Here is a 25273-nt window from a genome sequence, read left to right on the forward strand (position 1 = left end):
AAAAACGCATCCTGCAGGCAACTTTGCATGATGCGTTTTTTCTTCAAAATGACGCATTGTGACGTGCGTCGAACGACGCTAGTGTAAAAGTAGCCTTATTCACAAAAAATAAACCAAACATGGAGAGATTCAACAAATATTCTGGAGCTAAAAATTAGAATCAGAGATCAAATATATGACATCTAACAAAACTGTGGTGATAGATATATTTGCAAGTAATGCAAAAAAGAGAATAATTAGAAGGAAAAGCTAGGAAATAATGCCAAAAATTATTCTCTAGAAAAATTTCAGATGTTGAATAAAATCCTTCACTGTGATTGTGATTGTGATTTCAATCTATGCCAATTGACAAAAAATGCCTACCGCCTTTTTACACATTACAGAAGTTTGCATCACTTAAAGAAGGCTGACATGACCTCAGGTACAACTGTGTGGGACTACCGCTAATGTCTTCCAGCTTCACATCACATGGTATATCTCAGCCAATAAGGATGATTATCATAAAAGCCTGAGTTGGGAATGCAGCAGCAGTTTTGGGGTGATTTTAGGATAGTGAGAATCTGTCTCACAGCTCAACAATAGAGACAGGAAGAGAAGCCCAAACACATTGGACAAATACTCAGAACAGTAATATGTTGTATAAATGCAGATATGAAGACGATGATTGGAGTAGTCTGCAAATAATACATTTATTTTGATGTTATATAGCACTCTGGTATGCCCAGCACCATCATCTCTGGCTATAGTCACAAATTGATAGGATCACTTGTTCTCTGTGCAGCCTGTGGGACTTCTTTTCTCCCTCACTTGCTGTGAGCCATGCCTCCTATGACATCAATGTTCAGAGGACACTGCTGTGAGAGCTGCTGACTGAGTCTTTCCTCTTGCTGTGCAGGAGTGTCAAGCTACATTTCATTTGAAGCACAGAAAGGAAATTTTTTGTACTCTGTGCTTGAATGAATAGTATCAGAAAGTCAAGAGCTGCAGGATGCATCACCACATGTGACTACTCAGAACCAACAACCAAGCAGAATGTTAACAGCAAGTATGATAAATTATGAAGTTTCTTCATTTTCCATGGGTTTTGCAATGTTTTAGTCATTTGTGCGCCTGGGAAACCATTTAAAGTTTTTCTTTGACAAGTGGAGTTAATAACATTAAATTATCTATTAGAAGTGGCATCTGTCAAGAGTAAAGGTACCGTCACACATAACGATATCATTAACGATATCGTTGCTTTTTGTGACGTAGCAACGATATCGTTAAGGAAATCATTATGTGTGACAGCGACCAACGATCAGGCACCTGCTGGGAGATCGTTGGTCGCTGAGGAAAGTCCAGAACTTTATTTCGTCGGTGGATCTCCCGCTGACATCGCTGGATCGGCGTGTGTGACGCCGATCCAGCGATGTCTTCACTGGTAACCAGGGTAAACATTGGGTTACTAAGCGCAGGGCCGCGCTTAGTAACCCGATGTTTACCCTGGTTACCAGCGTAAACATTAAAAAACAAACACTACATACTTACCTACAGCTGTCTGTCCCCGGCGCTCTGCTTCTCTGCACTCCTCCTGCATCCTGTGTCAGCGCCGGCCAGCCGGAAAGCAGAGCGGTGACGTCACCGCTGTGCTTTCCGGCTGACCGGCGCTGACAGTGAAGAGGAAAGCAGAGCGCCGGAGGACAGACAGCTGAAGGTAAGTATGTAGTGTTTGTTTTTTTTAACGTTTACGCTGGTAACCATGGTAAACATCGGGTTACTAAGCGCGGCCTTGCGCTTAGTAACCCAATGTTTACCCTGGTAACCGGGGACCTCGAGATCGTTGGTCGCTGGAGAGCTGTCTGTGTGACAGCTCTCCAGCGACCAAACAGCGACGCTGCAGCGATCGACATCATTGTCGGTATCGCTGCAGCGTCTCTCAGTGTGAAGGTACCTAAAGGTACCTCTTAGTTTAATGGCACTTGTGCCACAATAGCAGTATTCTCTGCTGCAAATCCAGCAGAGCTTTGAATGTTAAACGGTTGGTCTGAAACTAAATTTTGTTTTATTTGTAAATCAAATAAGCGGTGACGTCACCGCTCTGCTTTCCGGCTGGCCGGCGCTCACAGCCAGTGCAGGAAAGCACAGCGCCGGGGACAGACAGCAGAAGGTAAGTATGTAGTGTTTGGTTTTTTTTACTTTTACGCTGGTAACCAGGGTAAACATCGGGTTACTAAGCGCGGCCCTGCGCTTAGTAACCCGATGTTTACCCTGGTTACCGGGGACTTCGGGATCGTTGGTCGCTGGAGAGCTGTCTGTGTGACAGCTCTCCAGCGACCAAACAGCGGCGCTGCAGCGATCGACATCGTTGTCGGTATCGCTGCAGCGTCGCTGAGTGTGAAGGTACCTTAAGATATATCAAGGAGCATGTAAATAGTCACTTCTTGAAGTTGATGTTTAGAAATAAAGAAAAATGAGTACATGTAAGGATCTAAGTGACTTTGACAATGGCCAATTTGGGCATGTGAGCATCAGAATAAAATTATGGAACAATGAAAGATGGTGTTCTTGACTGATGATGAATCAATTTTTTGATTGACGTCATTTGCAGGGGCTGCACTGGTCTCTGATCGCTCTTTTTCTCCTTACAATGCGCAATGACAGTGCACTCTGTTGCTGGCTCATCACTACTGATCAGAGCTGGTAGGAGAGCGCATTGCCACTGTGCATTGACAAGTACAGTGCACAGTGACAAGATCCTGCTGAGCATCCACCGGAATTGACAACCATTACATGCTCAGTAGAGCAGGAACTAGCTCAGCACCCGAAACAGACGTCAATGATGGCACTTCATTTCAATGTGGGGCAGAGGCTACTTCAATGGGATTCTCAAATGAAGCATCATCACAATTTTCAATTAAACTTAATTTATTCTTAGAAAAAAATAGATTATGAAATGGGCATGATAAAAATGTACAAATAAAACAAAATTTAGTTTCAGACCAACCGTTTAACATTCAAAGCTCTGCTGGATTTGCAGCAGAGAATACTGTTATTGTGGCACAAGTGCCATTAAACTAAGAGATACATCACTGGAATCAGGGTCTCTGTCCGATACCTCATGCTGCAGTCAGATTACATAACGAAAACCTGCTGCATATATGGGTTTGGAATAGTGATGGGCGAATATACTCGTTGCTCAGGTTTTCGGGAGCACGCTCGGGTGTCCTCCGAGTATTTGTGACTGCTCAGAAATTTAGTTTTTGTTGTCGCAGCTGCATGATTTACAGCTGCTAGCCAGCCTGAGTACATGTGGGGTTGCCTGGTTGCTAGGGAATCCCCACATGTAATCAAGCTGTCTAGTAGCTGCAAATCATGCAGCTGCAGCAAGGAGAACTAAATCTCCGAGCAGTCACAAATACTCGGAGACCACTCGAGCAATGAGTATACTCGCTCATCACTAGTTAGGAGAGCTGATACATGGGCAGTATGTATTAGCCACTGGCTGTACGATCACAGCCATGTATGTTTGTCTCTGAGATGCTGCAGCATTTCAGAGAAAAATGAACTTTAAATAGCCGCCGGGGACTGAGGTGTAGGTGACTAGTCATACAGGCGGGTCTATAGTGGCTTCTCCACGACCGAAAGTGCCAGTCTCTGTCAGTGGGCGGAGAGAAGTAGCGGTGTACCTGTCTGTATGACTAGTCACATGCATAGCTCAGTCCCCCGTGGCTATTAAAAGTATGTTTCTCTCTGGCTGTGATCGTACAGCCAGTGGCTAATGCATACTGGCCACGGTTTGGGAAGCATATATCAGCTGACAAGTTCCCTTTAATGATGGCTTACATTAGTTATAACTAAAGTGTTTTAACTCTTCTCCAAATTTCCGATTTTCATCTAAAATCTGAATTTATTTTGAGAGGAATCATTTTAACGAACAGCAGACTCTAAGGGCAGAGACAGACTGCCGTATAACTCGTGCGATAATCGCATCGCACTGCACGGACTGGCCGCCACCTCTCCTGACCCTGAGCAAGACAGCGTGATGGATTACTATACAGCTGTCAAGCTCAGGTCAGGAGAGCCGACAGCCAGTACGAGGTTTACCATGCGATTCTCGCATGAGAAATACGGCAGTCTGTCTCTGCCCTAAGGCATAATTACTGAATTTGATTATTGAGATCGTATTTTGCACATCTATAAAAGTGAAGGCAGCCCTATCATCACACACAAGAATGTTATTTGCTTTGTATGAAACACAACATTGCTAGACTAAAACAAATATCTGAGGTTCACCAATCGGTGGAAAAATGTAACCGAGCCGCTAGCATTTGATCAAAAATGTTATAAACATTGAACAGGGGTCCGATTTTTTATTTGACCATCGGAACTAGTGGAAATTTACAGCAGATGTCACTATTATCTACATTTTTCCTATTACTATATTATTATTTACTGCACTTTAGTTAGAAGGCTTTATCACATAAAACACTAGCCTTCTTCTGCGTGTCATGGAACAAGTAAAAAGTGCCTGCAAAAAAAGAGAAAACCGGCCTGTCCTACACATGTGGTCACTTTTACTAGGAAAGAGACCTCTCAAACACCTACCATCACCTAAACGAGCGAACAAAGACTTAGTTACTCCCCTGCTGTGTTTGGAATCACATCTAGTATAATATACTTACCACCAGCTCCTTTAGAAAAGAGCTAAGCCAACTTTTAAGACTCCCTGCTATAAGGGATAGCACAGTTACAAGTGGCAGCCAGCATGGTGTCGGGAACCTAAAACCAGGACCAACTCAGCTGTTCCCCGTGACTTGAAGCCGGGTGTTAACCTCCTTTTACAAGCTCTGTTTCCTGATAAATCGGCCAATCTGGGCACCATAACCCAGCGCACTTGTATCTTAATAGCAGCTCTGCAGCTGTGTTCACATTTACAAGTAGAATGAACACAGATCCCTGCTGAGCACCAACACATATTATTCACATAGAATACCTGCAAAGCAAATTCACCATCAGATAGACCCTTTCCTTTTTCACTAAGGACTGGAATCTCAAGCAGTATTTTTGTAAGAGACCAAGAGCCTGAGAAGCACGTACCGTCTCTAAGCAATGCCTGAATGTTCTCCTAATAGACGCCAACCCACAGTCAACCTCCGGCACTAATAATAGTTTGCATACATGATCACACCGAGATAAGGCATCTAACAACCCTTACCACTCATATTATCGCTAGGAAAATGACGAGATGATCCATTTTATAACATATTTTTGAAATAGTTTGATACTTTTAGCCAGTGGAACAGCACAGTCTACGACTATGGTCAACTACTATTCTGGGTTTTGCTATTTTAGATACATCATATACAAAAAACAGCTCTATGGAAGAAACAGTGACCTTTAGAAAAAGGAAAAGAGGGAGCACAAGACTAGGAACATTACAAAAATAGCTGAAATCATGGACAGGTTTACTGAGACACCTGAGAACACAATCAAATGGGAATATGGTTTGAAGAAAATATTCTCACAGTTTTCAGAGCTGGAACCAATTTACAGGAGTATTTCAGTATAAAGAAGTTATTACCTATTTACAGGTCTGACTTCTGAGACACCATATTCTGTTCCAAAAGGTGAACCTCCAGCAATCTAAGGTATAGCTTATCCTGGGGATAGGTGATAACGTCGTTTCATGGGAAAACCCTTTAAATGCACTGAAAATGCAGATGCCATGATCCAGAAGTAAAGGTACCGTCACACTAAACGATATCGCTAGCGATCCGTGATGTTGCAGCGTCCTGGCTAGCGATATCGTTCAGTTTGACACGCAGCAGCGATCAGAATCCTGCTGTGATGTCGTTGGTCGCTGCAGAAAGTCCAGAACTTTATTTCGTCGCTGGACTTCCTGCTGACATCGCTGAATCGGCGTGTGTGACGCGGATTCAGCGATGTCTTCGCTGGTAACCAGGGTAAACATCGGGTTACTAAGCGCAGGGCCGTCACCGCTCTGATTTCTGGCCGCTGTGCTTATACAGGGCAGAGAAGCAGAGCGCCGAGGGACAGACAGCGGTAGGTAAGTATGTAGTGTTTGTTTTTTTTTTTACTTTTACTCTGGTAACCAGGGTAAACATCGGGTTACTAAGCGCGGCCCTGCGCTTAGTAACCCGATGTTTACCCTGGTTACCGGCATCGTTGGTCGCTGGAGAGCGGTCTGTGTGACAGCTCTCCAGCGACCAAACAGCGACGCTGCAGCGATCCGGATCGTTGTCGGTATCGCTGCAGCGTCGTTAAGTGTGACGGTACCTTTAGAAAGAACGAGAGAGAAATGAAGAACAAAAGAGAGATAAAGAGAGAAACAAAAAGAGAAAGAGAGATAGAGAAAAAAAGAAAGAGAAAGAAAGAACGAGAGAGAAAAATAAAGAACAAAAAGAGAAACAAAAAGAGAAAGCGTGATAGAGAAGAAAGAAAGAAAGAAAGAGAGAAAGAAAGAGAGAAAGAAAGAAAGAAAGAAAGAAAGAAAGAAAGAAAGAAAGAAAGAAAGAAAGACATACATGATGGGAGAAAGTGAAAGAAAGATAGGATGAGAGAGAGAGAAAAAGAGAGAGAAAGAAACAGAAAAAAATAAAGAAAAAGAAAGACAGGATTGGAGAGACAAAGAAAGATAGGAAGGGAGAGACTGAGAGAAAGAAAGAATGAAAGAAAGAAAGACAGGATGGGAGAGAGTGAGAGAAAGAAAGAAAGAAAGAAAGAAAGAAAGACAGGATGGGAGAGAAAGAAAGCAAGATGGAAAGAAAGAGAAATGAAGCAGCACTAGTCTCATGTGCAGGTGGGTGCAATCCCATCAGCCACATCCCAATGATCTCAATAAACAAATTTGTAACAGAATCAGCATTCCAAAGATTGTGCAAAAATCCCATCTGTCTATGTATCTGATGTACAGCAATGTTTCCATACGACGTGCTAGGACCTTTCTCATGTCCAAAACTAGTTTGTGACCAATTCTTACAGCTTCCACCTTTAAACAATCACGGGACAGTATTTAAGTGACTGATATTGAAAAAAGTAAAGAAAACCGCATGTCATACACATTTATAACACCACTTCATATTTCTCACAAAATGAATGCCATATGACGTATTAACCCTTAGTGACCACTGACCACCAATACAGCTTAAAACTGACCTGAGATATAAGTGAATAGCTTTTCTCATTGGGTGAAAATGCAGCAGCTGTCGGCTGTACGCTACAGCTGACACCCTGCTGAACTAGTCACAATCGGTGTTGACAACGACCATGGCCATTTTACCCCTTAGATGCTGTTGTGAATAGTGACTACAGCATCTAGATGGTTAACAGAGTTTGGGGGCTCCCTTTTTAACCCCATTGGCACCCTGAGATCATGACTATGTGGTTCTGATGTTTGCCAAGACAATTCATGGTCAAATAATGGCCTTAGGGTCTTGTAAGCTGCATTTTTAACATTTTTAGCATTCTAACAGAATAAAAGAACACTTTACAGTTGAAGCTGATGTAAAGCAGGCATGATGGAAATGTTATATATTAAAGGGATCGCGCAGATCGCGCGCTGTTTCTTCACGTGCGCGCAAGTGGATTCGGCACTGGGACATGCGTACACCACTACGCCACCAACGTAAAGCTGGGGAAGAAACAGCGCTGTGACCACACCCACCCGACCTGACCAGCCTGATTTGACCACGCCCACCCGACCTGACCAGCCTGTTTGACAGGCGAAAACGGCGACTTTGGTAATGTATTTCGCAGCATAGGTGGGGAATCAGGGTACACTACATACACTATTGTAACGCACAGCGCAGGCCCTATTTAACAGTATTTATATCTCAATCTGAAAAAACGGGGTGACAGGTTCCCTTTAACTATTTTGTGTAGTGTGACTATCTGGATTAAAGAGATAGATAATCATTCAAAGTTTGAAAATGGCAATTTTTTGAAAATTTGATATTTTTGTCAAACTTCTGATATTTTTTATAAATAAACATAGAATTGGGAAATGTTGAAAGATTCCAAAGTTAATGCCCCATAAAGTGACACGTCATATTTGAAAAATTTGGCCCGGTCACTGAGGTGTTAATCACATATATATATATATATAAATTTGGGGTGCGTCTTATAATCCGGAGCGTCTTACAAAGCGAAAAATACGGTAGATCAATCCCTATTTAAAGGGAACCTGTCATCTGAATTTGGCGGGACCGGTTTTCGGTCGTATGGACGGAGTTTTCGGGTGTTTGATCCACCCTTTCCTTACCCACTGGCTGCATGCTGGCCGCAATATTGGATTGAAGTTCGTTCTCTGTCCTCCGTAATACACGCCTGCGCAAGGCAAGATTGCCTTATACAGGCATGTACTACGGAGGACAGAGAATGAACTTCAATCCAATATTGCAGCCAGCATGCAGCCAGCGGGTAAGGAAAGGGTGAATCAAACGCCCCAAAACCCCGCCTCCATGGCTGAAAATTGTTCCCTCCAAATTCAGGTGACAGTGTCCCTTTAATATAATCCACATAGGAGTTTATCATTCAGCATGTGGCCTCAAACCACCAAGAATCAATTTCTCCATAACTGGAAAATGATCTTATGCAAAATAGCCATCATTTTTAAAAAAGAAGCGAGCAGCAAAACGGCGTACGTCGGGTGTGAGCGGAATGCATAGAAAAATAGAAAATAGAAGGCAGCACTCCAGTATTTATCTAGATACAAAAAAGACTTTACTAGCCCTGGTGGTGTGGCAATGTTTCGGGCTACAATGAGCCTTTGCTGCAGACCTCTGGTTGTCATGCCAACCTATCGGTGAGCCATAATCACGTGACGGGGTCACCGATGGGCGAGATTTCTGGCATGCTTCCTGAAAGAGTGAGTTAAATGTCACTCTCAGAGATTGACAGAGGCATTTAATGGAGTAATGGCCGTGGGTGGCGATTGCACCCCTGGCTGTAGAGGCACATGTCAGCTGTTCCAAACAGCTAACATGTGCCAGGAAAGATGTGGGTTCAACGCCGGAGCCCACATCAAAGGGATGAAGTCCGATGCAAGCTTATTTCCAACATTGGAAAGGGGTTAAAGTCCTTTTTGTGCTTTAATAAATACTGCCTGTTTTTTCTATTTTTATATTGAACAGCAAGGAAGGGATTCCAAGCCTGAGAGGCCTTGCGCCCGAAGTATTATTTTATTTGTGCTGTTCCAATTTTTTGTCATAGATAGATAGATAGATAGAAAGATAAAATCGAAGCAAAAAAGTGTAGAGTTTATTCAGCCCAACGGGCAATGTTTCAGTTCACAAAACCTTTTTCAAGCCCTATGTATATAGCAATTCAGCATTAGGACCTGCTGTCAGTCAGTGCCGGGGGTGTGGTTACAGCCATCATTCTCTATACACAGAGACGTGACTAAATCCACACTGTCACCGCCCCTATGACTGGAAGCCAAACACTGAAGGGAAGAATAAAGTTCAGCAGGGCTCTCAGTGCCAGCACCACATAATGTCAGAACTCTACTAACCTGCAGATTAACCCAATATCTGCAAGTTATCAGTGTTATTTTACATGACAGGTTCCCTTTAATATGAGGCATGTGGAGTTGCGCTATAAGACTCTATACTATATTGGCTCTCAGATTAGAGTAGCAGATAGCCCCTCATTAGGGCTCACACAGATTGGTTCTTTATATTGAACCATCTAAAGATGAACAAATGGATATGACAGATCATGCAAACTTAGTAAAATTTCAAAATATAAGAACCAAATTTGCAGACATAACCAATCACACAGAGAGATAGCAGAAATTCATAGGAACGTAGATGAAAATGGCCACAGCGCAGTGATAAATGGCGGCTAATTACCTGTGGACGGATCTGTTACTGCTTGACTGGTGATGCCAGATGGTGGTTCTTGCAGCTGGTATGTTGCAGTAGTCGAGGGAATAGTGGGACTTGTGTTGCTGCTTGTCATGTAGTGTGATGGATATGGAGAATTGTTGTAATACTGCGCATATTGACCTTGGCCAAAGTTGGGATATGATGGATATTCCTAAAACCCAAAACAAGTAACTAAATCAAGCATGTTGCTACTTTAGAGAAAATATTGCCAAATATAAGTGCAAACATATGTTGATGATACTTCCCATATGGAATTTATTGAGCGGCTTGTTTGCACATGGTAACAGATAAGTGCAGGGCTTGCTTGAAAGAGTTTAAGTGTGCCACAAATGTATCTTTTTAACATGACCTAATATACAAATGCAACACAAATGTATGAAGGGTGGTCGAACACATGGTACCCCTCCATCGCATTACAAGCCCATTACTGCAGCACATCTGTCAGCGATGGAATTAAGTCCGGATTTATAACACAGCAAGGAGAAACACTCGGAGGTTGGAAGGACAACGTCACAGCCTCGGAGTCAAGGTAAGAACACAGAAGAAAAGGGAATCGGGGGGGAAAAAAAGGCTTGTTGTGTACAAGTGAAATATCCCTTCTTCCCCAACATTTACCTGCTGGGAGCTATTAAATCCTGTTGAATTTGTGAGTGAATTGCTTCCTGCATAGATTACTGATGCTGTGGTGAAACTGCTCCCTGAAATGAAAGGAGAAAATGCTTCAAATTACCAAAACGTGTATACACCCAGACCTCCCAGACTGCGGCATCAATAGGCTCCATGTGTCGGCAAGGTTTGCTACGTTCATGACGTGCCCAAGCAGAGGAGCGATCCTGATGACTGAGATCATCTGGAAGCAAAACCCACCTAATATGATGCATTTTGACTGACGAAAGACTGAGCCTGGATCATTGTGTAATGGCTTTGGGACAATCTCGTACATATGTTTTAATGGTGGTCAATAATTGCATAATTTCATTATGTAGCTGTACACGTTAGATTATGATTACTACAATCCCAGGCATTTATACACATCCATGTGAGGCGTATATGACATTTGGCTGCCTCTCCTTTCCATCGTCTTAGCTGCAAACACTGTGGAAGCCACTGGCTTTACGTTAGAATTCATAGAATGTCAAATGGTCACAAATAGATGGGGGAAGATTGTGGAACGGCTTCCATGCATCGGATCGGTTAATGATTCTTAACTGTTCTATCTGGAGAATGATATCAAATAGCATTTAAATAATTGATAAAAGTTGCCAGATTGCATCAAATTAAGATGATAATAAACAGACAATACCGACATAATGTCAACTTTTATTATGTAGCTTCATCTGTGAAGGAAAGTTTAAAGCGCCATTTCAGAATGTTGTTTTTTTAAGTGCTGGAGCGGTGCTACTAAACTAAGGTGCCTGCCCCCTGTCTTATACTTACATGCCACGATCTTTACCTTTTTTCGATGCCACTTTGGTCCCGCAACCTCATCTTGTGACCGCAACTTTTGACTGGTTGGAATTCAGAAGCTACATCACAAGCTCTCAATGCAAGTCTATGAGGGCCGGAACAAGACTCTAATAGACTTGTACTAAGTTGTATCCTTCGCCTCACCCAGCAAACACTGGAGCGATTGAGTAGGTCACAAACTGCTGGAGACAGGCGGGAGCGTCAATGATATAATGTGAAGATGGCGACAGCTGGGTATCAGACTGGGGCAGGGGACTTAGATTAGGAGCACCACTCCAGAGCTGCAATAAAAAAAATGCTGGAGTGTTGGTTGAAGAAAAAAGTCCATGTATGTCTATTATTGCGCATTATGGGAAAACCTTAAAGTGTTTGGTCACTACTGGGCAACCCCTTTTTAAGGCTATGTTCACACTTTGCTTTTTTGCAGCTCTTTTTGTACAGGCAAAATCTCCTCTATCGACAGTAAAAAAAAGCTGCTTTCTTTTTGTAGATTTTGCCGGTGTTTTTTGCATTTTTTTGGTGCAGATTATATGTGTCATTTGTGTACAGTACATGTCTAATAAATGTAGTTTTATTCACCAAAAATGCAGCAAAAACGCTGAAAGAAGTGACATACTGCAGTTTTCAAAAATGCAGCAGTTTTTCAATTCAGTCAGGAAAAAAAAACAATCATATGCATGAGATTTCTGAGATCTCAGCTTTTGCTGGTACTGTTAAAAGCAGCTTTTAAATCGCATAAAAATGTAGCAAAAAAAGCTGCAAAATGTGAACATAGGTGAGAAAAAGTTTTGATACTCATCTCCCAGTCCAATGCCGCACAATGCCTTCGTGGCCTGTACCCCAGCGGCTCAGTGGTCAACGTTGTGTTCTGCAGATATCAACATCAGGCAGAGGTGTGAAGTGAGTGCTGCAGCCAATCAGTGGCCACTGATTGTTTGCAGTGTTCACAGTTTGTCTGAGAGGTTGCACTGTTATCTCTTTAAAGGGGTTTAAAAACGATTTGCTTTCTCCATAAGCAGTATCAATAATGGAGGAAAGTTGTAATACCAGATACAGTACATGGATAAGAATGCACAATATATGGGCAACATTTTTTAATTTTAAAGTCTTTAGTTCTGAATGTTCAGCAAGGCAGTAAGAATAAAAAGCAGCCATTATAATACGTAACAACATTGATTTTATATAAAGGAGTTTATCAACATTTTTTAATTTTAAAGTCTTTAGTTAATTAATTCTCCCAATCACCATAGAAAAATATTTAGAATTGAGAGTCCTCAGTGGTTGATACCTTTTAATGGCTAACTGAAAAGATGGTAACAAATTGCAAGCTTTCGAGACTAATCATGTCTCTTCATAAGGCAAGAGACCTGTGTAGTCTCGAAAGCTTGTAATTTGTTACCGTCTTTTCAGTTAGCCATTAAAAGGTATCAACCACTGAGGACTCTCAATTCTAAATATTTTTCTATCTACTGGCTAACACGGTACCAAGTTATATCTATCTTTCCTGTACCCAATCACCATAAAAATGCACATTCAGACCAGTGAGCCTGCGTGTTTAATTCAGTGAAAAGAGAGAAATTTGGCACTAGATGACATTTCTGGCAACAGACTGACTCTCAAGGAAAAGGAAGGTTGTCTGGCATTGTGTATGGTCAATTTTATATTACCGTATTTTACGGCGTATTAGATGACTTTTTAACCCCTGAAAATCATCTCAAAAGTCGGGGGTCGTCTTATATGCTGGGTACGGCGTGTGCAGGGAGCGGTCCTGTATGCTTCCCAGGGTCTGAAAGAGAGGAGACTCTCCTTCAGGCCCTGGGATCCATACTCATGTAAAAAAAAAGAATAAAAATAAAAAATAGGGGATATACTTACCCTCCCGATGGCCCCCGGCTCTCAGCGGTGCAAGCTGCGGCCTCCGTTCCTAAGGATGCATTTAGCAAAGGACCTTCGATGATGTCATGGTCGAATGACCGGTCACACGCCGTATAAGATGACTGGGCGTATAAGATGACCCCCGTCTTATGCGGCGAGTATATCCCAAACTCCATATTTTATATGGAAAAGTCGGGGTCCTCTTATACGCCCAGTCATCATATACACCAGAAAATACAGTAATTTATAGAGTTACTGTACAGGATAGGTCCAATTGAGGAAGCAGTGTGTGAAACGTGCGTCAGGGTGCAAGTGTCCTATGGTTGGTTTGCCTATTTATTCATTTGATACACTTATATAATCATGTATAAATGTATTCATGCATTTTAATTTAAATGAACTTAACACTTTCTTGACTATGTCTGATATTTTAATGGCTATCTGCATGATTTACCAATTACCTTACTAATTACATGATCTTAATTATTACTATACCACTACGTTTAAATACCTAGTTGATATGGTCAATATTCCCCTGAAACACGTGTATTTATATATTTTTTTTGATATGATGAAATATGTGTTTTAATGTCTTTAATACATTTATTCATTTTACTCAGTTTTAAAGCGCCATTAATTCCACAGCGCTTTACAGACATCGCTATCCCCATGGGGGCTCACAATTTAAATTCCCTATCAGTATGTCTTTGGAGTGTGGGGTGAATCTATTGGCAATTCAATAATGCTACTGCGCAGGCTCAGTCGGTGCAATCTTGGTGGAAACACATATTTTTCCTCTAACAAAGTGGCGTCGGCTCTGGCGCCAAAGCAGTAGCATCTATCGGCGTTCTGAATTATGATAATATGCAGGCGCGGCTGATGCCATTTTGAGTAAGAATTTTTTTTTCCTCAACAAATTTATATTACTAAATAAAATTAATATATGGAGATTATAGATCCAATCATTCTACCGCCACCAGCGCCTGCATGATGAATGTTTTTTTTTTCAAAACAATAAGATATAAAGTATGTAAAATAAGGGCAGTGGCATGTCATAAGCCATACACATGAATATGTAAGCAGAGCACCACATAAAGACCCCACGAAAAACTCATTAACTAAAACCTACAAGTAAAGGCTAAACAACAACAACCACAAGACAGATTTCATCACCAGGTATCATTGTAATCAGTATAACGGAGCCAACCTGACACTGTCTGTAGGTTACTGTAAACAGTCCAGCTGACAGGTTCCCTTTTAAAAAGTTTAGAAAAAGTATTTTGCAGTAATAAACTATGCTGAACCAATGTATCATAGAGCTGAACTCCCATTGGACAGTATGTAAAAGAAGAAAACAAACAATTCTTTAGATATAACACATGTACTGTATATGTATATAGATAGATCTCTATAATGTTTTTTCTTTCACTTTGTATTTCCGTTCTCCCTTTTTCTCCCTTTATGTGTACTTCTGTGCTTCTAGTAAAACTTTCGGTCCTGGTATATAAAACTTCCCCTCAAAAGAACACATTTCAGTCCTAGGAAATCCTGGATTTTTGGGTCTGTTTGGATGGTTAGAACATAAGTCTTAGTTTGAGACTTTGAACAGAAGTTCATTTGCTTCCTATAATCAGCCTTCTTGCCATGGGCTATGTCTATCATCAGTGTACAATATACGAGGCAGAAGTTAGTGCCGTCCTCTGGGGAAAGCTCTATGAAGGCCAGATGGGCTCTTTAATCCGAGATCTTTTCCCTTTTTACATTTGCTGCTGTTCAGACATCATTTGCACTGTTTTTAAAATGTCTCTCTTGGTTCCTGGCCATTAGACACAAACATAAAGTACTTTCCCGAAAATCTGTTTTCATTATAGACCATACAGAGAACAGTTGGTCTTTACAATGACTGCCTGCATTACATTTCTGTGAGAAAACACTATTTCAACACAGGTTGCTAAATACCATATAAATATATCTTTATATTTACAACAACTTTTAATTTTTTAACATCCCCAACACACATTAAATCTTCATTTCAAATAATAATTTACATAAATGCAAAAACTTGTTACTATTTACGTGAACAGCTTTAGAAACAGAAATTCACGTAGTATATTGCCCAACCACATAGTATATTGCCCAACCACGTAGTATATTGCCCAGTCACGTAGTATATTGCCCAGCCAGGTAGTATATTGCACAGCAACGTAGTATACAGCACAGAGTCACGTAGTATACAGCACAGCTACGTAGTATATTGCCCAGCCACATAGTAAATTGCCCAGCCACGTAGTATATAACACTGCCCACGCAGTATATAACAGTGCCCACAGAGTATATCACATTGCCTATGTAGTATATAGCAGCCACGCGGTATCTAACACAGCCCACGTAGTATACAGCAGTGTGGGCACCATATCCCTGTTAAAAAAATAATGAAAATTAAAAATAGATATATACTCACCCCCTGGGATCCACCGAAGCTTCGGCGATATGCGCGCGGCTGCCGCCATCTTTCGTTCCCAGGATGCATTGCGAAATTACCCAGATGACTTAGCGGTCTCGCGAGACCTCTAAGTCTTCTCGGTAATTTCGCAAAGCATCGCCGGGAACGGAAGATGGCGGCCGGCGTGAGCGGCTCATCGGACTACGGAGGGTGTGTATAGCAGGTTTTTTTTAATTATTATTTTTAACATTACATTTTTTTACTATTGATGCCGCATAGGCAGCATCAATATTAAAAAGTTGGGGACACACAGGGTTAATAGCAGCAGTAACGGAGTGCGTTACCCGTGGCATAACGCGGTCCGTTACCGCCGGCATTAACCTTCTGTGAGCGGTGACCGGAGGGGAGCATGCGGGTGCCGGGCAGTGACTGCGGGGAGTAAGGAGCAGCCATTTTCTTCTGGACTGTGCCCGTCGCTGATTGGTCATGGCTGTTTTGCCGTGACCAATCAGCGACTTGGATTTCCATGACAGACAGAGGCCGCGACCAATGAATATCCATGACAGACAGACAGAAAGACAGACAGACGGAAGTGACCCTTAGACAATTATATATTAGATAATTATGCCTAATTCTATTAGTATTATATTTTATTATACTCATAGTTATATTTATATGATACATATACAGTTTTATATTTGATTATAAATATTATTATTATTATTTTTTTTTTTATTATTATTAATAATAATAATAATAAAAATACATATACATTTTTATATATTTTATTATATGATTTTATTATCATATATAATTATATTTATATAATGATATTTAATACATTTATTGGTTACTAATTCACAATGTTTAAATACATTTTATGGTAATCAATTTCACAAATCTTTAGCAAGGCAATCAAGAGGCATAATAAAATATTCTTTTTCAATAGCTTTTTATTTACTTAAAAACAAATGCAACGAAAATATAAACGTGCATTTGGTATTATATTACTTCTATCTTTTGAAAAGCGTAATGAAATACTGATATTTAATTTCAGTAGTGTATGAACGTATGTTCTCAGAAGGACAGATTAAAAGAATGTCTATAGCATATAGCCTGCTGAATGGCACCTTTACAAATGGCGTCAATTGTTTGCATTTCAACCATCTGTAAAGCAGATCGAGCAGAGTGACCTCACTTAAGGGACTTTGTATCAGATGGTCAGTCCAGCAGAACTGTGGTTACTCAGCCAACAGTTCAAAGGTACAGAGACCTCACCAGATTCTGACATGCCCAGGATCAATATGCATTAAGACAGCGAGACAGAAGTGTTATTTCTAGAACATGAAACACCATCAGAAAAAGCTTTCGAGTCTTCAATCCAAATGTTATTAGACATTATGCCAGGCTTGTATAGAACAGTGATGCAAACAATGTAGAAATTACAAAAGACAATATGCCATATGGAACAGCCAAACAACAGGAATATTTAAGGAAAATCCCTACCTTGCATTTGGTAACTATATGGAGCTTGGCCTGGCTGTGGTGCACTGAAGCTTGAACTGTAGCTTTGAAATCCTGCTTGTCCTGGGGATTGAGACTGCGGTAATCCTCCTTCTGTCTTGATGCCTGCCCATAATGCACCTAAACCAGTTAGTGACATCAGATTTGTGTGTCCAAATGCAGTAGAAGACTACATGTTAATCTGCACTAATATGATACACTTCAACAATTGGCATAGGCTGAAGATGGAATTGAATAAAAAATCAAAACATAGACATAGGCTTGAATCCTGGAATGATACAGAATGTATGTCAGAAGAGTCATACCAAACATTGTCATAACTTGAAGCTCAAGGTCCCTAATTGCAATATCTACAATTGTGGAGTGCCAAACTATTGCAATATCTGTAACAGAGTACCCAACTATAACAGCGAATTTATAGTGTTGATCTTCTCCTAAAGGCCAAAGTGACCTTTTCGGCAATGTTTGATTCCAGGGCACAGGCGTAAAGGCAACCCCTGCACCAATTATAGTTATGTCCGTGGTACCATGTGAATGTCTGGTATTATCTCCTGATACTGCAGCATTCCAGCAGAGATTTATTACAGCCAATCTTGGCAATTGTCTCTTCATCCACCATAACATAACCATAACATAAGAGAAGGTACAAGTTGGTCCTCCCAAGACCTCCTTCTCTCCTCCACACTTATTTGGTCCTCACCCAACCGCCTCCAAGACTTCTCCTGAATATCCCCTATCCTCTGGAATTCTTTGCCCCAACACATCCGACTATCAACCACATTCGGATCCTTCAGACTGAACCTGAATATCCACCTCTTCAGGAAAGCTTACAGCCTGCCCTGACCCCGCTGCCTCCTTACCAACACCGGAGCTGCTGCAACCCTCAACCTACTGTCTCCTTCCCCCCCATCCTGTAGAATGTAAGCCCGCAAGGGCAGGGTCCTTGCCCCTCTGTATCACTCTGTAATTGTTAGTTTGCTGACTGTAAGTGATATCTGTAATTTGTATATAACCCCTTCTCATGTACAGAACCATGGAATCAATGGTGCCATATAGATCATTAATAAAAGTCTCCCCCACCATCCCCCTGTTCATATGGAAAGAAGGGGACTTCAAAAAGAAAGATGTTTCACCATGGACCCCCAGCAGCTACAAGGCCATCTCTATGGTTTTAACGTCCTTGTGTGATGCTTTTTTAAGTAATAAAAACTTAATCTTAGGGCATGCAGAGTCTCCAGAGTCATTCAGGTCCATCAACTGTGTAAGCTTCACTACCGAAAGTAAACTATTTCAATGACTCTTGAGACAAGTGACATACATTGCAAACGTTAGAACTTTTCAGCCAGTTCTGAAAACCTCAAATGATAATAAATTTATTTGAGGACCAGGTGTTAGTGATACGTACTGAAATCCATAGCATTTCTTGTAAAGTAATTTGGGAAATGTGACTGCAACAGCTGGAATGCTACAGATGACCTACAGTGTATAGCTCTTACCTCTTGATACTTCAGATATTCACAGCAAAAGTTAAAAACATTCGATTTTAGAAATACAACCTTTAAATATTACTGAGATTACGGATAGGTATGTGTACATACATACATTATATATGTGTATATATATATATATATATATATATATATATACATATTAACGTTTGCTGAAAGGGTCTTCTTGTGTCTGTCAAGAAGAAAAGTAAGGTAAAATGGAAAGAGTGACATGTAATTAATGACAGGCTGCCTACCGTAAGGAGGAATTCCATAGGGCTGTCCCGGTTGGGGGTATGTAGCATATGCTGTGGCTTGTTGCATTCCTGTGGGGAATGGAGTCTGCCCATATGCAGCCATCGTTTGTGAGGAAGGGGTGGGCAGGATATGTGGGTAAGCTCTGCTATTAAAAAAACAGAAACAAGAAGAAAAATGCTTTACTAAAAATAATGACTTGTCAACATCTTCATCAACATTACTTCTCTGGTGAATTAAAAACCCTAAAAAGTATGCCGAGCTGACATGTCTACTACGGATTCCAGGAAATGAGTGGAGTAGTGAATAAAAAAAAAGCAACAAAAAAACCCCTTAGCTTTAAAGTCAAGTACGGGGTCCAGGAAATGAGCGGAATAGTAAAGTGAATATACTCAGTCACAGAAAGGATACATGAAGTGTAGAAAAACTACTGTAATACATTAGGGAACAGTATAAACAGCAATAACAGGGGTACATTCACTAGAACAGGTTCATGCACAATTTAAAGCAACTTTCTATGATCTCATTTATGTATGGGTTGTCAGCAGCTCTCGTTAAAATTGAGTCTGGAATGTCCTAATTTTCAGTATTAGAGGTGTCTCATGGTTTTCAGACGCCGTCAATGCGCACACACATTGATCTATTATTGCTCTTAGTAATGTCAGAAAAAAAGAGGTCAGAGAGAAAAGAGAAAATGGAAAAGGGAACACAATGTTACCTTTAGAGGAAAGTAGAGGAGAAGATTAGGAAAGTTCAAGAGACAGCAGGAGACAGGAGAGAGAACGTAAGAGCAAGTAAAGGTGGTAACCCAATGCCTTCGCTGTCTCTTAGAGCACAGCAGTACAGAAAGAGGCTGCAATGAACTGGCAGGTATACACAAAAAAACACGCAATGACAGGTTTATGGATGCCATGTGTTTATTTCATTAGTGCATAAGGAATGAACTCTTACTTGGATGGGTAGATTTGTGGGGAAAACTGGTGCGTTTGTCTGGGACTAAATCCACTGCTTCCAATTACTGCATGTAAAAAAAGTGAATGAAACAAAATTAATTATCCGTACTAAGGAAATACAACAGTAAGCATATAATGATCATAAAACATTGTAATAACTGTTCCATAGATTAAATACAGTAATATGAAATTAGAAAATAAATTATTACATTGGTGCACCGTTTCTTAGCGACACTCAATGTGCTCAAATCTTGTCATCTAGCCCCATTTTCAGAATAAATGATTATACCACGAATACGTATATTAAGTGAAATCAATGGGACACGTTTGTATGCTAAGGATACGAACACATGGAGGGAGGTTAGGAGGTGGCAAGACTTGGCTGCCGATAACCATGCATGTCAGCCACAGTTTTTTAACTTATCATTTAAAATATATATTTTATTGTAAAAGATCTCTCTGTTTTTCAGGTCGACATTCTTGTATTTGAAAATGTAGATGGCGTGCATGTTTCTGGCTGCCTCAGTGTGTTTGTACACTGAGGCCGGGGTCACACTTGCGAGTGCCATGCAAGAAACATGCATCAATATCCGGTACTGCCACCGGCACTCGGGACAGGAGTGTGCGGCTGCATAGAAATACATGCAGCCACATGCTCCGGTCCCGGCGGCAGTGCCTGGTATTGATGCGACAGACTCGCGCAAGTTTCTCGCATGGCACTCGCAAGTGTGACTTGGGACTAAGAGTGGGTTCACACGTTATACAATAGGCATTAGAATTTATTATTTTTAACATACTTATATAGATGAGTCTCCCTATAGGCCATGCTTTTAGGTAATCTGATCATTGCATCTGAGTGAAACTATAATAAGCAAGGTATGACCTAAATTGCTGAATTCGTGACAGTTTTACAGATACATTGCCATTATTAAGCTAGGAAACTGTATTTGATACTGTACATTTTAAAATGTCGATCTATAAAAATGAATGGCACAATGATGGCAAAACAGATTATAATCGTCCAAGTTTTCTCCATGAAAATTAGATGATCTTTCATATTCTCGTCTAACCATGGCCTTAAAATGATGTATACATGTTTATTTGACAAGGTCCCTCTTATTATTTCTAGAGGGCTGAGGAGATGTAAGTGCTTCCAGGCTTGCAAACATACAGAACTTCCCTGCCAAATCCCTTGTTTTTAGAACTCCCATTCGCTTAAAGAAAATACAGAGTGAAATAAAGGATTACTGAGCTTTGCAATGATTCCACACTCCTGTCCTATGACATAGGAGGGAATGATTTGGGTATGCCTTGTAAGAATGTACTTAAAATAATATTAGAAATGCAAACAATGGTCAACTGGTCATCATGAGATGCAATACAGCCTGCACTTAAAATTGAGCTATTTTTTAAAGTATTATCTGACAGAGATCTTTTTTTATTCATGTACATGCACACTCGGTCCTTCTGAGCATGCATATATTTCCAAATATGAGAGGGGAGTAAACCACTGCAATATGTTTCTGGTGGTGACTTATTGGGAGCTGTCAATAGAAAGGAATAGGAGCCTTATAAAATGTCATCATCTATCAAGGAAGAGCTCCGGATGCCTCCATGAACATTAGATGGTCAGCTGATCCAATCAAAATTATTAGGCTAGACCAGACCTAGGCAAAGTGCATTGCTACCATATTAGGTCTTACCCATAAAGACAGCCGAAACGAAGAGTGTTATGAAAGGCAATTCAGTACCACAATGGACATAGCGGTCAGAGCACATACAGTGATCTGACAATAACCCAAAATCATAGAACGAGCTCTGAGACGTGGGAACCATCTGAGACGTGCAGACCGCAATCCCTAATCCTCTCCAAACAACACTAGAGGCAGCCGTCGTACAGCAACCCAAGCGCCAGGAAAAACGCATCGATATTACTCAATGCAGGATCTCCTGACGCAAGAGAAAACGCCCATTCCTGAGGGTCGCCACGCAAAAAAGAAATGACGATCCTAACCTGTTGAACTGGGTCATCAGAGGAGCGAGGTTTCAAAGCCAGAAATAGTTTACAATTATTTTTGAAACTCAGAAATTTAGTTCTATCTCCAAAAAACAAATCTGGAATAGGAATTCTCGGTTCTAGCAAAGAATTCTGAACCACAAAATCTTGAATATTTTGAACTCTTGCCGTGAGCTGATCCACACATGAAGACAGACCTTTAATGTCCATTGCTACACCTGTGTCCTGAACCACCCAAATGTCTAGGGGAAAAAAAAGGCAAAACACAGTGCAAAGAAAAAAAAATGGTCTCAGAACTTCTTTTTTCCCTCTATTGAGAATCATTAGCACTTTGGGCTTCCTGTACTGTTATGAAAGGCAATTCAGTACCACAATGGACATAGCGGTCAGAGCACATACAGTGATCTGACAATAACCCAAAATCATAGAACGAGCTCTGAGACGTGGGAACCGTCTGAGACGTGCAGACCTCAATCCCTAATCCTCTCCAAACAACACTAGAGGCAGCCGTGGATTGCGCCTAACTCTGCCTATGCAACTCGGCACAGCCTGAGAAATTAACTAGCCTGAAGATAGAAAATAAGCCTACCTTGCCTCAGAGAAACACCCCAAAGGAAAAGGCAGCCCCCCACATATAATGACTGTGAGTTAAGATGAAAAGACAAACGTAGGGATGAAATAGATTCAGCAAAGTGAGGCCCGACTTTCTTAACAGAGCGAGGATAGGAAAGATAACTTTGCGGTCTACACAAAACCCTAAAGAAAACCACGCAAAGGGGGCAAAAAGACCCTCCGTACCGAACTAACGGCACGGAAGTACACCCTTTGCGTCCCAGAGCTTCCAGCAAAACAAGCTGGACAGAAAAAATAGCAAACAAATAGCAAAGAAGAACTTAGCTATGCAGAGCAGCAGGCCACAGGAATAATCCAGGGAAAAACAAGTCCAACACTGGAACATTGACAGGAAGCCAGGATCAAAGCATTAGGTGGAGTTAAGTAGAGAAGCACCTAACGACCTCACCAGATCACCTGAGGGAGGAAACTCAGAAGCCGCAGTACCACTTTCCTCCACAAACGGAAGCTCCCAGAGAGAATCAGCCGAAGTACCACTTGTGACCACAGGAGGGAGCTCTGCCACATAATTCACAACAGAAGAGATCCAGAATGAGGTCAAATCGACAAAACTTTATTAAGAAGTAATTAAAATGTACAATAATGCAATAGAGTGCACAAGCACCCTAACACAAGATGGGACACTGAATAGTATTATATAATGTAAAGACCTATATCAACAATAAGATCTACTGCAAACGGTAGCCATTCCTATAAGCACTATCTGGTTCAACACAAGCTACCTCAGTATGCATAAAGTATACCCAATATATATATATGTGCGACCAAAAGCAATAATAATAGCTACCTTCTAGCAGACACTGCATCCCACCTCACCCCAACGCGCGTTTCGCAGCCAGCTTCTTCCAGCCCCTGAATATGTTAACAATGTATTATGAAGTGCCAGCTATATGGTTTGGACATTGGTGAAAACTAGGAAAAGTGCAGCCTGTGGGCCACATCTGGCCCTGTAGCTATACCTGTCTGTCAAGTGGACCGACACAGTCAAAAAGCTCAAAACATTGTACCACGGACCATATCATGTGGTCACTCTCGCCCGAGTCCCAAATTCACAGCTATAGGCATCCTTGAGAATACAATGGTGAAGGAGGTTGCCGCGGACTCCTCCTTCCACTATTCAGTGTGCGCACTCAGACACAATTACATCAATACATCATATCAGCTGTGGGGAGCCTCAGTACACACAGCAAAGACTGGAGCAGAGCATCTGGGAAATGGGAGAGTGGGAGTGAGGTGTGTGTCAGGGTTCCTACTGTGTATAGGGGGAAATTTGAGATCCATCATACAGTGTGAGGATCATACAGTGTATCAGGGGCCTTTGAGAACATCATGTCTGTGTAGGAGGGCTGTGGAGGCAATCATGCTATCTGTGCGGGACGGCGGTGGGGGCCCATCATGCAGTTAGTGCCGGAAGGCTGAGGGGCCATCATGCTGCCTGTGTGGCAGGGCTCTGAGGCCATCATACTATCTGTATGAGAGGTCTTTTGAGGCCATCATACTCTTTGTGTGGGAGAGCTTTAAGGGCCATCAAACAATATGCAGGTTTGTGGGGGCCATCATACAGTGTGCGGGAGGGCAGTGTGGGCCATCGTATAGTATATGGGAAGGCTGTGGGGGCCATGGGAGCAATCATACAGTTTGCGGGAGGTCGGTTGGGGGCATCATACAGTTTGTGGGAGGACTGTGAGGATTGTGGAAACATCATACTGTGTTAGAGCTGTTGGGGACATCACACTGTGAGGATATCATACTGTATGGTAGGAGCCATTAATCAAGGTACAAGGACTGAATAACAGGAGCAGTCTGATTTATAAACTGCTATAAAAAGCAGTAAATTGTATGATGTTGATTAGCTGTCACTGATAAGATACATGTTACAATCATCCCTATCATATCATGTATTAGAGGGTATCAGCAAGGCAGCAGACTTAAAGGGGTATTCCCATCTTCAAAATCCTATCCAATGTGTAGTAGGCATAAAAATAATAATATTAGAAAACACCTCCACTTAGAAATGTAGCATAGATTTTCTGATTTGCTATGTCTCATTCCTCATGTGCAGGTATTGCAGTACCTTAGGTATCCATGGTTATGACCATTAGCAACTAGCTAACTAACTGTCGCTACATCAGTGGTCATAACCATGGAATCAGAAGAATCAGAAGAACTATATTACACTTCTAAATGAAGGTTTTTGATATCATTATTATTCTAACACCTACTACATTTTGGGATGTGATCTTGGAGATGGAAATGCCCCTTTAAATCTGTACAATATTAAGTGATGCAATTAGTATTAATACGTTAATAGTAATATTTAGCATAATTAGTTTCACTGTATTGTTCGGCCCTCCACAATAGTCAAAGAGTTTCATGTGGGACTTTGGGAAACTAATGTGCAATGTGGACTTAAAACAATTAAAAAAAAAAATACAGGTTGATTAATAAACATTTTTCATTATCATGATTGGTTTAATGAATTTAGTTTTCCAATAATCTATTAGGAAATTATTAAATGAAAGTCCTCAATAATTTATCTTGTAGCCAGAACAAAGGGCAACTGGAAAAAAGGCTTTAGGACCAATGTAGCACATCCATGCTTTACCCACACCCCCCAATGATTTCTATGGGCATTCTGCACTGCTTCCTTTTCCTGTACTGGCGAATCAGGGCAATTTAACACTTGCTGTTGGGTTCCCTTTCATAATCCAGCAATGGGACACTCTGTGAAC

General features: G+C 41.2%; 1 protein-coding gene across 2 annotated transcripts in view; it reads right to left on the reverse strand.

Moving 5' to 3' along the window:
• EYA1 (EYA transcriptional coactivator and phosphatase 1) overlaps window positions 1-25273 on the reverse strand; it is a 160407-nt gene that overhangs the window by 93800 nt on the left and 41334 nt on the right. The window contains exons 5-9 of one of the 2 annotated variants that reach the window (XM_069731471.1): window positions 19890-19956; window positions 18941-19083; window positions 17179-17301; window positions 10503-10585; window positions 9852-10038 (exon numbers count right to left, since the gene is read on the reverse strand). In XM_069731471.1, the coding sequence (XP_069587572.1) occupies window positions 9852-10038; window positions 10503-10585; window positions 17179-17301; window positions 18941-19083; window positions 19890-19956 (603 nt within the window). Of the gene's footprint in view, window positions 1-9851; window positions 10039-10502; window positions 10586-17178; window positions 17302-18940; window positions 19087-19889; window positions 19957-25273 lie in introns of both variants that reach the window. The other variant, XM_069731470.1, reaches the window with a different exon arrangement.

Source organism: Ranitomeya imitator, chromosome 6, assembly GCF_032444005.1.
Source record: "Ranitomeya imitator isolate aRanImi1 chromosome 6, aRanImi1.pri, whole genome shotgun sequence".
Lineage (NCBI taxonomy): Eukaryota > Metazoa > Chordata > Amphibia > Anura > Dendrobatidae > Ranitomeya > Ranitomeya imitator.